Here is a 19,262-nt window from a genome sequence, read left to right as displayed (position 1 = left end):
CCAATGAAAATTCAACTCCAGATTAGATTAGATCAAGTTAAATATAGAAGGATCAACCAAAAAGAAAAAAAGCCCACCAAGGTCTCATGCTACATAAACACTGGGCATGGGATATGCAGCCACACCACCTTGTTTTTCAAAAGGGATTGGGCACATCTGAAACTTTAAGGAAAAATTGGGTTATTGTTAAGCAAGAGAGTAATGCATGACATGTAGATTGCTGGCAGCAGAGCTGATACATGGAGGGAAATTCAATTAAATACAGGACAGCTACATGGCAGTGTAATCTTTACAGATTATTTATACATGCACAACATTTATACATGCTCCTTCAGTGCTTATGGGCAGCTTAATGCTGACAGACAAAATGATGCCCAATAACGAAATTAAATTCTGTCAGTCTCTCAGTTGCTTAAGATTTATTGCCCAGGGAGTTTCTGCAGAGGGAAAATATTGTTCTTGATCTCTTGTGATTGAATACATGATTTTATCTTGTGCCGTTTTGAGTATCTTTATGTATTGTAGCATTCAGGAACAGTAAACACTAGAGTTTTCAAGATGAAGTCCCTAATAATCATGGTTCACTTGCTTTTGAGGTTCCACTTAGGTTGCACCTTTCTGTAATTTTGGTCTTAGTGTATATTAATATTTCTTTATTATTTTTGCTGGGCTAAATTTACCTAAAAAGACAATATTAAAACTGTTATGGAGTTATCCCTCTTGTGAAAACAGATACCAAGTTTTCCATTTTGAAGAACAGTTAAGAACTACCATGCAAATAGATGATTGAAAAACCGTTGCACTTTGCAACTTTAAACAGCACATTGGATTAGTTTTCAAATGGGATAACCTCTGATTATCTGAAACACAATAACATTCTGCAGTGAAAAACAGTGTTAAGTTAAACGTTTAGTGGTGTGCTTCCATTGAATTACATTGGCCGTGTCTACACTAGCCCCAAACTTCGAAATGGCCATGCAAATGGCCATTTCGAAGTTTACTAATGAAGCGCTGAAATACATATTCAGCGCTTCATTAGCATGTGGGCGGCCATGGCACTTCGAAATTGACGTGCCTTGCTGCCGCGCGGCTTGTCCCGACGGGGCTCCTTTTTGAAAGGACCCCGCCTACTTTGAAGTCCCCTTATTCCCATGAGCAGATGGGAATAAGGGGACTTCGAAGTAGGCGGGGTCCTTTCGAAAGGGAGCCCTGTCGGGACGATCCACGCGGCGGCGAGGCGCGTCAATTTCGAAGTGTCGCGGCCGCCCGCATGCCAATGAAGCGCTGAATATGTATTTCAGCGCTTCAGTAGTAAACTTCGAAATGGCCATTTGCATGGCCATTTTGAAGTTTGGGGCTAGTGTAGACACGGCCATTAAGAACTGCATAACAGAGGTACTAGCTAAGAACCTGTACCTCAAAGGAGTGATACTTTTCATTAAGATTGTTTATAGCTGGTTCAAAAATGCCCATTGTTTTACATAGAAATTTTTTAAAAGTTTCTTTCCTCTGAAATTTCTTATTTTTGCACCTTCAAAAAGCTACTGAGAAACAGCTTTGATGAAGAAAAACATTGGCCAGCTCTATTAAGGATGAAACAAACAAATAATTGAGTTTTTAAATATAACAATTATTCAACAGTTCAGTTTGCTAAAACCAGTGGCAGACTAGCTAGTGGCCTGACGCAATCCATGACCAGGGACTTGGCCAACTGTGGGGGGGAACCATAGAAAAATGGGTGCCCCCTTTCCCTCACCCCATCTTTGGCAAGAACACTGGGAAATAAGGGTGGGGCAGGGAAAGCACACATGCCCCAATCCCACTCCCTGGCAGGAGCACTGTGGATGTGGGGTGGCTAGAGGAAGCCCCAGTGCCTGGACCTCAGCAGTGGCCCTGGGACTGCAGGAACATTACCTCCCTGATGTGGCCTCAGGGCTGGGTAAGCTTTCACTGTCTGCAGTAGCTCTGTGGCCATGGCAGGGGTGAAAGGGATGGAGCTTCTCTAGTTTTGGGGCCATAGTTGAGGGAGGGCCAAAAGCAGCAAACTGGTGTGGGGCTGTAGTGTGGGGGGGGGCAAAATGCAGAGGACTGTTGTGGGGGACTGGGCAGATGGGGTAGGGCCATGGACAGGACAGCAGTTAAAAGGGTGGAATGGGGGCAAGCAGCAGTAGGAAGGGGTGGGAAGGGGCCCCTCTGTCACTCTGGCTCAGGGCCTTAGGGGTTTTTCTACACTCACAATTATTTCAAAAGACACAGCCACTATTTCAAAATAGGCAAACCTCATTCCACAGGGAATAGCGCCTGTTTCGAAATAGGGTCTGGGTAGACAGCAAATCGGAGCGCTTTCAAAATAAGGCAGAGTGTGTCCAAGGGCTCTGTTTCGAAAGCGGTTCTGTTGTGTCTGGATGCTCTATTTTGAAATAAGACCTGTATCAGAATTATTTCAAAACAAGCTATTCCAGACAAGCTCTTTTGGAATAGCTTGTTTCAAAATAACGCTGCTGTGTAGACATAATATCAGAGGGGTAGCAGTGTTTGGCTGTATCCACAAAAACAACAAGAAGTCCTATGGCACCTTATAGACCAACAGATATTTTGGAGCATAAGCTTTTGTGGGCAAAGACCCACTTCATCAGATGCATGTGGAAACAGTCTATGAAACCTTAATTTGCCTCTGCATAATAGCTGCAGTTTTCTCCAGGTCTCTTCCCCCGCATCCCTTTTGGGCGCATAGACATAGCTAGCTACACCTGCACAAACTAAATTTTAAATCCAGAAGGACATTCTGGTAAAATCCTCATGACATCATGTGTGGCTCCCAAAGAAGCAATTTTTTTTTTGTTTCTATTAAGACCTGTTTGCGCTCGTCAGCCTGTGTAAGGCAGCACACACCTTTATGCTGAATGGATAAACGGTATTTCATCTGTGCACCTCTTCAATGGACTTGTTCTGGCTGGGAGTTATTAACCACATTTCACAATTGTGTTTTCTGCACTTACTGGAAGGTATTCAGGCACCCCACAAATGAGAGGCGTTAGCTGGATCTTGGCACGTCTAGCAGAGCAGTAGCTGTTTCTGCTGAAGCAGCTCTGTATTTGCTGCAGAATCTTTGAAGCAAAGTATGATTTGAAGAGGGGGAAATCATTTAACTTACCAATTATGATGATCCATAATGCCCACCTGTATGATTGTCAGCCTTGCACAGCACCTAGGAGAATAAAAACCTCCTGTCCCTGTATTAATTTACTTTACATGTGTTGTGGTAGCACATCAGAGCCCCAGATATACAGCAGGTGATCCATTGGGCTAGGTACTGAATGAACCCAGAGCAAAGAGCTGGCCCCTTCTCCAAAGTGCTTACACTCCAATGTCCTTACATTTGCACACTGAAGTTTTTCCTTTAACTGTAAGAAAAAAAGCAGTGTAAAAAAGCAAGTGCATAATGTCTAATAGCATAGTTATAGCTGAAAGATGCTTTTTCTTCCCCTCCTGCTTTAAAACATTGCCAAGGCACATGGCTATTTGGTACAAATGCAAATGGATTGCTGTGGTAGTCCTCAGTAAACACAGTAGAGCTGAAAATGAAGCTTTAGGTGGATTTGTAATAAGTCTGGCTGAGATTCACGCTGTTGTCTCCTAGGTTTTAAGGTAACACTTTAACAGAAAGAAGTAAACAATGCTTTCATAGATCTTTTATATGGGGCTATATTTTCTTCACTAATGCTGATTAATTCTACAATTTATTGTACATGTATTTAATTATAACTGTGCAGTAAACTATCATCAACTCTTACTTTTCAGTTTGTTTTAGGGGGTTGTGTCGATGTGGCAATTTTTAGTTATAAAATATGGTTTTAAAATAAAATAATTGATTTTCAGAATAGTCAGAATTTTATTCATTAATGAACTTTACATCCTTATGCATTTTTGGGCTGTTTTAACGTACTTGCCATATTTGCAAAGAAACCTGTATGGGCAGTGATTAAATAAGGTCATATTACATGATCTCACAAAACGATCCTATACATCATGCAGAACCTGTTTACTGCAATGGCGATGATGTGAGCGACGGCATGTCAAGGGGTGGGCTTGGGTCACTAAAGAGGGTGGGATCAGCCCTGGCTCCACCATCGCAATGTCTTCTTCAGGCAAAATGAATGCTGAGTGTTTGGAACGAGCCAACTTGGCTTGGTGGCTGAAGAGATTTGCAGGGAGCAAGGTTCCTGCAGGAGATCCAGAGTAACCTGTAGGAAGGATTTCATATAGTAGACCCACATGTGTTGTAGCTAGAGGTAGCAGGCTCTCTTCCATGGGCCCAGGGAAGAGGTAATGGACCCAGAAGGGGCTGTGGGAAAGGGCCAAAGATGGACCGATAGAAGAAGTGGGCCATGTAAACAAACAAAGGAATATGAGGAGATGGATTGCGGTTGGTGAATAGAGTGAACTTCACAGTAGGAGGACCTGGGGTCCCTTAAAGGGGGTGTGAACACATGCAAGATGAAGGCCTATTGAGCCTGCTGTTGGCCTGAAGCCCCTGTATCTGAGGTGACTGAATTATTGTTGTGTGGGATTTTTCATTTATCCCCTGAACTGGATGTCATAAAACAGCACTAGAATCTTCCAGACTCCAAATCATGTGACATTATGCTAATGAGGCACAGGGAATTTGCATCCATGCCTCATTAGCATATTTCAGGCCGTGTATTACCATGCCACTTTCAAAGTAAGTGGCCTGTGTAGAAATGGCCAAAATGGCTGAACGATGCATAGAACAAACCACACCTTCAAAAGGGGATTTATTGCAGATTAATGCAAACGAGTGTGCCTCCCTCTGAAGGACAGAGACAAGCTGACGAGTTTACATGAAACATTGGCTAATAATCAATATAGTGGAATGTGCTAAGGATGAGTCTGTCCTGCTTGAGCTCACACTCTCATACTATGTAATGATGCATTGGTCCATAAAGGTTAGCTTGTGACTTGGCCTACACTGCTGGCCCAGACTGCTATGATCTCTGTTACCACATGCCATGCACATACCACTTCCTCCCTAAGCAGGCCAGGACTGTGCGCTCGGAAGGATGCCTGTTAGTTACTCTTGAGGCTGTGCCAAAAGGCTAAAATCTTACCCTTAATGTGTTGAAATTAAACATGGGTCGAACAACCACACCTGGACGCCGAGCTGAGCATGTCCAATTCTAATTTAGGGTACTCGGCTCATTTGCAAGTGCCATAAGTTCCACTCCTGCGGACCAAATTCAGAAGTGAAGTTCTGAGCTACCTGCAGGAACGGGTAGGCAGGAGTCTCTGTGCACTGCTCATTCTTACAGGTGCAGCTCTGAGAACCGGCTCCATGGTGCCTATTGGCCATGGCATTCAGGGTGCTGTGGAGGCAGCACTTGGGGCAGTGCTTGTGAGTATTTGGGGTAGGGGCACAACATACAGAGCTCCCCCCCGCATCTGTCCACCCACCTAGGCTCTGCATGGACATGCTACCACTTCCTGGGAAAGTCACAGAGCCTGCCTGATCCACAGCAGCCAGGCAGGCTTTTAGTGGCCTAGTCAACAGTGCTAACTGAAGCTGCCAGGGTTTCTTTTTGAGCAGGCCTACTGATTGAATTTTGGGCCTGAACAAACTGTTCTCCTTTCTTCCCATGCAGGGAACATGTCCTTATTCAGCCAGAACTCCCAACTCCGTGTGTTTTCACAGCTTCATGAGGATCTGAAATACAAATGGACCTGCCAGTATGGTTTCACTTACAATGATTAAGCTACATATGAACATGGGCAAATGTGATTATTGGTCCCTTCCTTAAGCAGATCAAGTCCTTTATCTCTGCTAGTTAAAAATAGGTTCCATCTTCAAGGGGCCAGGAGAACTTTGGCCACTGCCTAGATCTGTGGGCAGTGGGGTCCCAGATATAATTACATGACAGCAGTCATTTCATTTCTGTATTAAATTTGCTCAGTTTCTGTATTGAGCTGTTTTTTTCTAGCTGCCAGCTCCAACTTTTAGAAATCAGCAGCTTTTCAAAGCCCTTTGCCCTCCTACAATATATCACCAGCTGAAAAGATTCTACAACATGGAGCTTAATCTGCAACATTTGTGGTTGAAAGGAGGCAGAATAGAATCATTTTCCTATGAATGACTTTGCAGAATTAACACTTTCCTACCCCAACCTCATTTTTGTCAACAAAGAAAAATTGTCTCACTTGCTAATACACAGCCCACAACCATGATGTTGCCTTTGTTAATAGCATTCTAAAACTTAAGCTAAAAGCAACACAAAATAGAAAAGATGCACTGCCAAGAGAAATACACAACACTGATAACATAAGCATTGGGAACTTTTTGTGGATTTTATTAATAAAAACATCTGGAATACAGTGCAATTGGTAAAAACACTTGTATTCATTTGGAAAAAAGACTCGCAATGTATGATAAAACATCTTTGTCCTCTTAAATGTATCTTTAATACTATAATCTTATAATTCTATTTAAGTAAATGGTCCTTATGGGTCTTCAATATATTAGCATAAACAATGAATACTGGCAGAAATACAGCAGCAAGAAGACTGGGGTGCAGACAATAGTTATAAGCTTTCAGTCCATAATGAAATGTTGCATAAACAGATTCAGAAATACAGCAAATAAAATGTACAGATGATTACCTCAAGTCAGCACTGTCATTTATGTACAGCACTGACTGTTCCTCCTGGTGCAGTTGTGATGTTACCTGACCACACCTAGGGGTCAGGCCTGGATGCTAGAGTTGAGTTGTGCAAACGCAGCTCACTGTTGTTTTGTAAATGGCACCCTAAGGAAGCTGAACCTTAGGGCAAATTTGAAGAAGGGTGTTTGTGGACGTGTTGATGTTGCAACTGGCCAGAATGCAGGGGCCAGAGCCTCAGCTAATGTAAGCTGGCCTTGCTCCCCTTAACTCAGGTTGAGTTACACAATGATGAGCTGGTCCTTCAAGTATACCCAGACACCCAAAGAATGAGCACCAAAATATTCCATTATGTGTTATCCCAAATAACGATGAGAAAATGACAGGACCAGGGGAAAGTTGCCATGAGCAGCAACAATAGCAACCAGAGCTGCATAGAAAAAGAATCCCAACTTGGCTTGCCACCTGACTTCAGAGGAGTGAGGCCAGCAGAGAATTTTGCCTGCTGTGTTTTGGGCTATGAATCAATCATAACCACTGTTACAAGCCCCTATTTTGTTTCTTTTGAAACACACTCCAGTTCTATATATCTGCCTACTGAGGAATAGCAAAAGCACTATTAAACTCCACTTAAGTGTTTCAAAGTCACATTTTTCTCCACTCAACCCTTCTTTGCATTGTTCAACTTCACCAAAAATGCTTAATTGTTTTGCATAAAAAATCCACATTTGGTACCACTCTGTACTTTGTAATCCTCATCTCTAGATCACAATGAATTATCTCCCCACATCCTTGAATGTGAGATTTCAAAAAAGAATTAGCTCCAGTATTTAGTATCCTGGTGGCTAAACAATTGCTTTAGGCAGAAATCCTACCTTCTGTTGCTGTACAGGCTATGAATCTCCAGCCTCTTACATCAGTTTTAGGTCAATGGTGCTCTAGGGATGTGATAGAATGGAGGTTCAGGCCTAAGGTTCAAACACAGTGCATCATGTACATCATGGGGCTATGTCTCACAGTATAGTCCATATTTAACGTTAGCCCTCTGGAAATGTCACTTGCCTCAACTTGCTACTTGAAATTCCCTCCTTTCCTCTTTATGAGAAATTTATTCAGAAATTAGCGGCATTTGTAATAGTTTGGAGCCTTCATATGATGGCTGGGACTGCTTCTCCACCTGCCAGGCTAAACCAGGTACTCTTCTGTTGAATCTACTGGTGTCTTATTGGTGTGAATGGGTAGGAAGCACAGCCAAGAGTGCTAATGTATTTCCAAAGGAATTGGTTCAAGAACATTTCAGAAGAATATTCTGTACCCCTGCTTTCTCTGGTTATCTTAAACCTCTACCCTGTGTCTACATGAGCCCCTTTCTTTTGAAAGAGGCATGTTACTGAGTGGGTTCAAAAGATGCTAATGAGGTGCTTCAATGAATATGCAGCACGTCATTAGCATAATGGCAGCCCCAGCGATTTGAAAGTGTGGCTTTTCAAATCACACATCACCTGTGGAGACGGGACCTTCTGAAAGGGCCCCCCCCCTGCAGTTTTTGAAAGCCCTTCTTCCGATCACCAGATAGGAAGAAGGGGTTTTCGAAAACTGGGGGGGCCCTTTCGGAAGGTCCCATCTCTACGGGTGGTGTGTGATTCGAAGAGCCACACTTTGGAATTGCTGCAGCTGCCATTATGCTAATGAGGTGCTGCATATTCATTGAAGTGCCTCATTAGCATCTTTTGAACCTGTTCATTAACATGCCCCTTTCGAAAGGTAGGGGATGCTGTAGACCCAGCCCTACTGCTGTGAGCTTCAGCCAAAGCATTTGACGGAGCATTTGCCTTTTCCAGCATGTAGACTGATAAACTCAAAGGGAATACTTTGAAAGAGAAGCTGAGGCTCATTGTAACTGCTTGCACCTAACCATTACAACCATAATGGAAGGATCTCAAATGGCTATTTTATGAAGATCTGAATTTCAGCAGGACAGGCCTCATTGTGCTGCTGAAAAGAAAGAAGTTGCTTTAAACAGGGCCTAGAAACAAGCAGGAGTGATAGAACTATCCTGCTGAAGATTACACATTCACGTGGAATTCCTGGTCTTGCTGCCAAGAATCAGCATGATAGTGTGCCAAGATTTTTTTTCTCATGATTTGAGGCTCTTGTTTAAGGAACACATACCAAGCCTTTTAGGGACTAATGGAAGCTCTGATGCAGGCTGCCTGTGATGCTGTTTGAATCTGATGCTGTGGGAAACTTGTGGGCAGCCCGGAGAAAATGTATAGCAAACTGCAGTTCTCTAAGATACAACCTGTTGAGTTGTTTCAGACACAGACAATGTCCTAGGGAAGCTGGCACATCTAACTGTCCTTGATAGAGAAAACTTGATGTGGGGGTGAGAGATGTAGAGGGGAGGGCTATATGACGGTGTAGGGATACAAGCGTTAAGGCAGGAATCCATGGACCTTGCAGCTAGGTAGGTCAGCAGCAGATGCAATATAAGCTAACAAAATCATAGCAATGGTTATTCAGATACTCTACCTTTTTCTGGCTTAGCAATGGCACCCATACTGATTTTCACGGCATAGCTCTGCATGCTTTAATGACTGTAAGAGGCTCCTGTAATATTTCTGGGGCCAATGTAACAAGACACTGTATTAAAGTGTGCTCACACTACGACACAAACCTCACAACAGCCCACATAATGACTGTGGAGAGGAGTGCAAAGTTTTTAAAGTATCACGTTTGGCATCATCTCTGGAGCTGGAAGCCAAGGTGCAGTAGTTCTGGCCAGATGCTTCTGAACAAACCTGTGATGCAAAGATGCTATTAACCTGTCTTAACAAGCTAGTTAAATGTCAGTTACCACTGCTTTGCGGGATTGGTAGTATGCAGCCAGACAGGAAGTCAGTGTGCATTTCAGGAATACAGAAAAACTTCTTTATTGCTCCCTTCTGTGTTGTTAATTTGTTTATTTCACCCATTCAGAAACAAGTAAAGAGCTTTTATTTCAAAATACTAATGAAAACGGGAAATCTTAGGTTAGATTCCTTTGTTGCCATGCTATAAACCGCAGCTGAAAATAAGTGCTTCAGATGCAAATGAGACAGAGCTTTTTAACTTCAGCCTAATCAGGACCATAATGTTTTGGGCCAAAGTGGAAGGTTTATGACATCTGACAGCCCCCTGCAGCAATCCTGGACAGATGATGAAATATGCTACATCAACATGCTATATTAAAGGAACATTTTCCCAAGCACTAAGGAGGGATTCATTTTGTTTTGTTTTAAAGATATGGTGCTGATGGAGGGACCCAGCATCCAGGAGGTTGCTTTTACTTTGCACATCAATTTTTTTGGCTCAGGTTTTACATTTCAGTCTTGCCGCTTTAGTCACCAATTGCTTCGCCTCTATTCTCTACCACTGTTGGGTGCCCCACCTGGAGGAAGAAGCACTGAATTAGTACTAGCCCCACCTCTGATAGCTGAGCAGTTTCCAGATTTGGACCTATTACCAACTGTTTTTGGAAGGAATGAGTGGGCCTTTCCTTTTTTAATTTGGCAGGAATGCTTAGGTTGGAAATGGAGGAAAACATCATGTCAGAGCTGCTCTGGCAAAATCTAGTGTAAGCTGAATGAAAACAAAAAACTTCTCAAAGCCCATCTGTTCATATCTGGGATCAAGGCTACTTAAGTCCTAAGCACATTGCTTCACAAGCTGTTGCAAAAGGTGGAATACACCTAACAGTGTAAGTATCGATTTATAATTTATTTACACAGGATAGGTCTACACTGCAAAGTTATTTTGAAATAACAGTCATTATTTTGAAATAGCCTTGCTAGCATCCACACAATGCAACCGCTATTTTGAAATAATTTCAAAATAGTGGTCGGCTTATTTTGAAATAGGTAGACCTCATTCCAAGAGAAATAGCACCTATTTCAAAATAGGGGCTGCTAAGACAGGGAATAGAGCCTATTTCAAAATAATCCATAGTGCATCCAATGGCTCCATTTCAAAACAGGCTGTATTGTGTGGATGCTATTTCGAAATGCATTTAGTGTGTAACAGCATTATTTGGAAATAAACTATTCTGGAACAGTTCTTCTGGAATAGCTTATGTTGAAATACTGCTGCTGTGTAGACATACCCTTCGAGAATAACAGTGTGTCTACTTTAGAAAATAACCTTCTACTGTTGTTTTGACAAGAAGCTGACATTTTCAACTGTGGTGGGATTTTAAGAGCTCAGTTTTAGGCACCGTGTGGGCTGTCTTGTGGCACTGAGAAGGATTGACATGAAATGGAATTGTGGGTGTATAGCTCCTCTGAAAATACTGTCTCTCAAAAGAGTCTCAAGTTGGATAGTCCCCAAATCACTGGCTTCTCTGGAGAATCATAGCCTACATCAGAACACTTAGCACCTTGATCATACCATGCAGGTAGGAAACTAGCTTTTATAAATGATCTGAGTAAAAGTCTAGCAACTGGCACCAAAATTATATGTGAAAAAATTCCGTTGCAAAATCTATTAGCATATAATATTTGTGCAAAAAAGGTCAATCACACCATGCGTCTCTACCTGTACACCGCATGACTACATGATCTCCAGGCCTGGCTGCTGCAGCTACACTAGATATGAGGGTTCTTACTGGCTGTGTTCCGCTTTTCAAACTTCTGTTTGAGCTCTGACACCAGGGCATGGTGCGTGCTGCTGAGGCCCTTTTTCTTCCCCTGGTTGTTCATAAATGTGGGGCTTAGGTTGCCTGACACTGTGGGTACTCTCCACTCAATAGTGCTTATCTGGGGTGCTAGAACTGGGGGAGGAGGCAGGGCTGGGGCAGTAGGCAGCAGAGAGGGCACCTGGACGTTATTGTTGCTGTTTTCATTTTGCAGACTGTGTGTGTCATCCTCAATGGTAAACTTCACAGCAGGGTTGCTGGGCCGCTTGAATTTCAGCCATTCCATTCTGACCGTCCTGGGCTGATGAATCTGCCTCTTTTTTATGATTCGTCTCACCGGCATGATTTTGTTGGATCTCTTATTGCGCCAGAACATGGCAGTAGAGATCATGATTGTGATCACCACCATTATACCCATGATACCAGCTAGCAGTCCTAAGGCTTTCATGGGATTATCTTTAGTTTGCATCAAAAAGGCGGCCATAGGCCCTTTGTGAAGAGTCTGTAAAAGAGTACAAAGAGAACATGTGACTCACTCTATGGGACAAGACAGAGATGCTATTAGTTCATTTGTCCAAAATATGTAACAATGAGGGTTGACCTACAGAAGTTTTCTTTTTGTTAAAAAAAAAATTAACCATTTTGATAAATGTTGCATTTAAATTTAATACCAAACTGGGTAAAAAGAAATCCCTATAGTATTGTACTATAATTGTCAAACACTGAATCTTAAACAATATTGATTAGTATCAATCCTGTATGATAGTGGAGTATTCAATAGAAGAAGTAGCTCTGGAATATGCAACTGAACTGTTGTGCTGTATTTTAGAATTAATTTCAAAGAAGGAGTAATTTTCTTGAATCCCAATAGAAATGTACAAGTGGGACAAACTTTTGAGAAGATTTGCACTTGATGCAGTTTACTGTGTATGGTGTTAAAAACAGTTTGAGACAACTGCATTTTTTATTGAGATTTACACAATAAGTCTCCAGCAAATCTGTTGTACATTCTGTTTTCTAGTACTCTTTTACAGACATAACAAACCTGTTTGAGAAAATGGACCTGAGCAGAACAAGATTTTTGTTTTTAAAAACTAAGTAAGAGCTAATGTATTTTATATATGGCATATTAAGGACAAATGACTAAACAGTTCATATTGCAGCTTAGCACACGGAGCACTTTGGAGGTCCCCGTATAATTTTTCGGATTTTGCCCTGTGGATGAAGTCTGGATCTTTTCACACTTTTCCAGTATGTGATGGTGGAGATCACCATTGTTACAGAAATGGTAGAAAGGACGCCACTCATGCAAATTCCAAATATTGTCCATGGACGCTTCTTGAGGCCTAAAATATAGGATTTTACCCTGGACTTGATCTGGAAATGTCAAAAATAAGAAAACTTATCAACCTGCACACCATTATATTAAAAAAAAAAGGCATTGTGTTATAAATACTGTCGTGGTACTCTGGAGATACATGATGCTTAGGAACCATGTTTGACATAAATTCTTTTCCTACATACAAGCCAAAATAAAAATTTTTAACTGTGTGAACTAATTCTACATTTTGACCATCACTCACAAGCTCCACATGAGAACTGGGGCTAATGATTCTTACCCACACAAACAGAGCAGACAGATTATTTCTTAACTGCACCACTGTTCAAGTTCTCTCTCATATTGTCACATTTATGGGGAAGCATCTTGCAATGGGTGGTTTGAATGATTCGATTAATGCCCAGCCCCTGACCAACACTTGCAGCAGCATGGCGGGGGGCGGGGAGGGGTACTGAGCACCCTCCCAAGATTAACATAGAGCACTGCTCTTTGGAATAAGTATCTGAGTTGCCTCTAGACTTATGCATCATACACAAACACATGGAACAAAAACATAGAGGCGCTCCTTGATATCATTCTACACAAGCTAGAAAGCATCACATCAGGACAAAGACAAAATGAAATCCCTTTAAAATGACCAGGAGTGGTGAATGAGTGGGGCAAAGCAATCTCCTAGCAATCCCGAAACTTTTGTAAAGTTTCATCAGCCCTATAATTATTCACAGTTCCTCACTGGCTAGTTTTCTCACTGTAACTGTGAAAATCACAGCAGTAGACATCAAAGAATCTTTTCCTGCTAAAATTGATGTTTTAACTCCTTTGATGTGCGTGAAAGGCTTGTTAAGGACTAGCTTTCAGCCTACTTAAAAGTGAGAAGGCTGGGCTATGTAAACATGCAGAACAATTTAGGCTTGTGAAAACACTGCAGAAGCTGCCTGGACTAGCATTATTTAAGTTCTGTGTATGAATATATTTCATGTGTCCAAGCTGACTTAAAGATCTCAAAATACAACACTTTAATATCGTTCAATATTAGTATCTGGAGAAATAACAAAGAAGCTCCTATGTGTGATTTACAAAGTTGATCAGTTTTCATTGGACAATTCATTTCATTTCATTTCCAGTATAACAACTATAAAAACTTGGGGCTATTTCATGTTCAGTAATTCAGTCTGAGTTACACACTCCTGAGGCCAAAATGGTCAAACTCCAGAGCCTAAATGCTTCTTGACATTCTCCCTAGGGTCATGTAACTCCGCACCACTCCTACCCTTGGCCTTTATGTTGATTACACAAATGGGACCAGAGTGTATATGCAAATCATACACCCACAACTGATTATGTCAGTAGTTGAAACCCCAACAGTTACACTTATGCTGTCTTGTCTGCCTGAGAATCCCAGTTCTGCATATTTTTACTTGTTTCATGCATGTGTCCCTGTAACTGTGCTGACATTGAGAAAATGAATATGCTCTACATGAGAGAGGCAAAAGGCATAATACTTGCAGTATGAACATCTGAAAAATCCCTCTACTTTCATGTAATTTAAATCACACAAATTATGAAGAATATAACGTACATGGTAAAGAAACTATTTTCAATATAGGCTGAATTGGATTAAAGCAATGATGTAGTTTTGGCTTAAAGGAAGCAATTATAAACATAAATGCTCTGAATAGGCCAAACTCAGTGACAGAGGAGACGGTTCAAAATTTCTGAATTTTATTATATTACTTGTTATGTATTTGACTTGACTAATGATTTGAAACTGTGGAATTATTTAACCAAAGACTTATGTAGAATTATTTAACCAAAGATTAATACTATACTATACAGAAAGACGACATACTCTGGTAGCTGGTGAAGAGAAGGTAGTTTGATCACTTTTTGCTGTATCTAGTGGAATGCTGACAGGATTCATTCTTAATATAACTTCCCAAACTGCAGCCTTTTTATAGGATGTGAAACGAAAAATCCTTTTCAGAGGGAAAATATTTTCCTACAATAAATTTGTATCAAATGTTCTATTTTCCATATTACAGGATCCAACAAATTAAAACTGAAGGAAAAAGACAGAGGCTGGTCCAAGAAGAAATGGTGGGAACTCAAAAACAAGTACATGTTAGTATGACCAGTACCAGAGGACATGGGCCTGAACAGAGCTCTTTGGGGGAGAGGACTCATGGCGTGAACCCCATTTGATGTAATTAACACACAACGGAAGAAGCAATAGCAACTTCTTCAGGATCTGAATTTTGTCTGTTTGTTCCTACACTATGCAACCTTCTCTGTCATGCTACGGAATTGGTTTTTGACAAACATACATAATTAATAAGACTCATTTCAGGTCATGCTCTATTTAGCAGGGTTTATCTGATACGTAATTCATCAAGCTTTCATGTATAGGTAAGTGACTCAGGGATAGCAGTTTTTCATGGATGAGGATTTAAATGCACAGTATCTGCCTAATATAGAGATGAACCCAAGCAACAAAATTTACATCTGGAACCAATTTACTCAAAATTTTTGGGTGTTCACATCTTGGATTCTAGTTCAGACCCATCTCAGTTTTAATAATGGGAACACTACATATCCAGTCTTGCTCACCCTGGTGAAAATATCTCTTTGGAAAAGTCTTCACAGAGATTCAATGCAATTCCTTTGCTGGTCGCCGCAGGCAATGGGGTACATTCTCTGTGCAGTAAAGAGTGTTGGGTAAAGCTGCCTAAGATATGTTATAAAGCACAATGAAATAAAAGATGATGTGCTTCACAACAAATGGGTTGCTCAAAAGCAATCTCGCTTCATGTCACCTTCTAATAACCATTCCCTTTTAAGCTATTTTCAGAGGACAACCTTGCCTGAAGGTAAGGTCAGTCTAGGTGAGAGAAATTCTGTCATATCACTTGGTAGCCATTTGTTGCTGGCCTTGCCTTACGTTTGTGGAAACTGGTTTTCAGAACTTCTAAGTAAATATAGGAAGGCCTCACCATTCACCAATTCCTGGCTTGTGGTTTCACTTCTTTACAGTTCTCCGCATGGCATTGCCCCCCGCTGTGCTGCACTGTGCCCTGCAGCACCCTCCCAAGCACATGATTCAATGTACTCATGCTTCCTCAGAGCTTTCTCACAACCACGTAAAGGCCGCTAAAGGAAGACTCAGACTTAATTATGCCACCAAAAAGAAAAGTGAATGATGCAAACAGTGGACTAGAGGTTAATCAGAGAAAAAAGGTGATGACATTAAGCCAGAAAGTCAAATTAGTGGATAAGATGGCAAATGGTCACACTATGGCCTCAGTAGATATGCTGGGAAATTTTAAAGGACTTAAAGGCTGTGGCCACACTTGGTCAAAACTTCAAAATGGTCATGCTAATGGCCAAATTGAAGAATACTAATGAGATGCTGAATTGAATATTCAGCGCCTCATTAGCATATGCATGCTGCTGGCCGCAGCTCGGCACAGCTACATAGGGGACCTTCTCAAAAGGACCCCACATGTCTCAGCTGACAGGAATAAGGGGATTTCGAAATGTGCGCGGTCCTTTTGAAAAGGGCTCCCATGGAGCCGCACCGAGCTGTGCACGTTTGAAAACGGCGCTTTCGAAGTGCTGCGTCCAGCAGCATGTGAATGCTAATGAGGCGCTGAATTGAATATTGAGCGCCTCATTAGTAGTCTTCAATTTGGCCATTAGCATGGCCATTTTGAAGTTTTGACCAAGTGTGGCCACAGCCAGAGTTAGACTAAACAGCTTCCCATTACCATATTTGCTTGAGAACTCACCCCCGATAACCTTCCCCTTCCACAGGAACAATAAAATTTCCAGGCAGAAAGTTCCAAGAACTGTTTCACGTGATTGAGGTTAAAGGTGAGGTTGACTGTATTATCAATGTGTTCCAGTTTGGCAGTTATTTTACTCCTTTTAAGTTAAACGTGCACATTAACTGTAAAACAGCAGGCAATAAAATGTTCTTTGCAGACTTTTTGTTTCTGTGTTGAAAAACACCTCCCCCACCCTAGTCTATTGGTATTCATGGTTTTCATCATTTGCAGCTTTCTCTGCAATGTAATCTCTGCAGAATGGCAAGGCCTTCCTGTACTAACACTATAAATACCTATTTATAAACATTATATAAATTATTGTGGCAGGTTCTCTCTTTCCCCTCTCATCCTGGTTTAAAAAAAATCTCTCTGAACTTCCTACATAAAAGTGTTTCCATTTTTAATTTCTCCCTTCCTATACCTTGTCTTGTCTCTTATGCCTAGTGTATATGCTTCTCTCCTGTATTCATGCATATTACCCATTATATATTTGTTCCATCATCATCACCTACATTTCAGAAGTCTAAACAAATGCCCAAGTTGCTGAGCGCCCCAAAACACTGATTTTAGGATTTAAGCACATTTCTGCAAAGAGCTGCGTCCTGATAACACCATAACCTTGCAGTGTCCCAGTGAAGTCAATGGGGTTCTGTGTGTGACCATGCAGAACAATAAAACTAAAAACTCAGATGCCTAGCTTTAGTCATTCACTTTTGAAAATATTGGCCATAGAGCACAAATTTTAAGCTGGACATATGAGAGAAAAAAGTGGCTTCTTTGCCATATGTTTCTTATTCTGTTGAGCAAGAATATGAGATAAGGAAAAGCATTGGGCACTGATCAATAACAATTTCCATGAAACCAGACTCAGTTACATTAGAGAGCTTCTGGATTTCTTTTTATTGCTGTCTTATTCCAAGAGTAAAAGGTCTTTTAATGTGCTATGCTGACACACTTACCCTCAAGGCATCTATCATGAAGGGCACAGCCATGTGCCAATTGCAATGGTAAATGTTAATCAGAAAAATGTCTGTTTAATTACTCAGAGTGATTAACACTGTGAAAACCCTCTAGTTATGCTGTTAGAAAACCTCTGCAGCCAACAGCGAATAGTTAAAAAAAAATCCCAGTGTACGGTGCTCTAACCAACAGAGATGGTACAGGCACAGAAGAGAGCGCAAATGTTCATTCACCTAGTGCTATCTCTGCACAGCAACATTATTTTGAAATAAACCATTGCAGAATAGCTATTCTGAAACAGCTCATTTCGAAACCCCACTTTTGAAAGCACCCTTCTTCCTAATTTTTTCAGGAAGAAGGCTGCTTTAGAAAGAGGGGTTTTGTTTAGAAGGAACCACATCCACACGGCTGCTTTGGTTTCTGGAAATAGCTCTTCTGGAAGCCAGATCACATGGGAATATGCAAATGAGGCATGAGAGATCTAAATCCATGTCTCATTTGCATTTTCGATCAGCTGCATTTGCATGCCCCTTCCGAAAAGGAGAGGCCATGTAGATGCAGCTAAGAATGTATTGCAAAATAGCATTCAGCTATTTTGAAACAGAATGTCTGTACACATGGTGCCTATTTTGAAGTAGTGCTGTTGGACATCATTATGGATTATTTTGAAGTAGTGCTATATTCCATGTTTTAACAGTGTCTATTTTGAAATAGCTATTTCAAAATAGGTGTTATTCCTCCTGTAATGAGGTTCATGAAATGCGAAGTACCATGCCCACTATTTTGAATTTATTTCAGAATAGTGTATGCGTAGTGTAGATGCTCGCAAAGTCATTTTGAAATACATAATGCCTGTTGTTGCAGAATTACTTTGCTGTGTAGACATAATCCTATTGTCTGGTGCATGATCCTAACAAAGACTGCTCCCTCCACATGGTTAGGATTTTATTGTGTAAGAAGCTGCATGGACTTTGTTAAATATGGCCTCAGGGAAAAGAGACACAACCCAGATGGACCCTTCAAAGGATTAACAGGACAGACACCTGATACTGATTTACTGAGGTGTTCATCAAGAAATTGATTTTTGTATTTGGAAACTGAGTTTCTTCCACAGGTTGGATCTGAGAGTATTTTCTGCAAAAAATACTCCAATCACTAATGAAAAACTGCAAGTGAGGAGAGAACTGATCAACCACTGTGCAAGGACTTTTCTGTAGAGCATGCTACAATTCAAGTGAGCTAATTAGTGCACTATATTCCACCCCATACAGGCCATATATGTAGTGCCTGAGGGACGGAACACTGACAGTCATTCTATCTGGGGCTGGACTGAGCAGTGGATACACAACATGAGCAAGTTGCTAGCAGGGAGTCATTAATGTAGAAAAATAGGAGGAAGTCTCCTCTTTTCTGGAGACTATGTCATCATGGTACACGAAGTGGCAGTGTGTTAACTATTTGATTGGCCATGGGATGTGAAAGAGAACGAGGGAAAGAAATATATGTGTCTGAAAGGCATCCTCGTCCCAGAGCAGGCTGAAAATGCATGAACAGAATGTAGAAATGCCCTGGGGAACAGGCCTTGATCTCCCCTTTCTCACCTCACCAGCATTCCTCACTAGGGAACTCTAGGAGTGGGGAGGACACTTACAGGGATATTTTTAGCCCAGATCAGAAAAAGTTGGTGGCAGGTCTCCTGTTTCTACTGAAATGGCAGGGGAACTGGAAGTGGCAAGTGTTCTCTTCATCTCCCTCTGCATCTCGGGAGAGGAGGTGAAACTTCCTGAGTGACAGAT

At 41.4% G+C, this 19,262-nt stretch overlaps 1 protein-coding gene across 1 annotated transcript in view; it reads right to left on the bottom strand.

Moving 5' to 3' along the window:
• Nucleotides 1-11,293: 11,293 nt before the first annotated feature.
• The window catches only part of CDHR1 (cadherin related family member 1), a 59,453-nt gene continuing 51,484 nt past the window's right edge, over nucleotides 11,294-19,262 (bottom strand). Inside the window, exon 17 of the mRNA XM_074999742.1 lies at nucleotides 11,294-11,845. Within this exon, the coding sequence (XP_074855843.1) occupies nucleotides 11,294-11,845 (552 nt within the window). The remainder of the gene's footprint in view (nucleotides 11,846-19,262) is intronic.

The sequence above is a fragment of the Carettochelys insculpta genome, chromosome 7 (assembly GCF_033958435.1).
Source record: "Carettochelys insculpta isolate YL-2023 chromosome 7, ASM3395843v1, whole genome shotgun sequence".
Classification (NCBI taxonomy): Eukaryota; Metazoa; Chordata; order Testudines; family Carettochelyidae; genus Carettochelys; species Carettochelys insculpta.
This window is presented reverse-complemented; position numbering and strand designations above follow the sequence as displayed.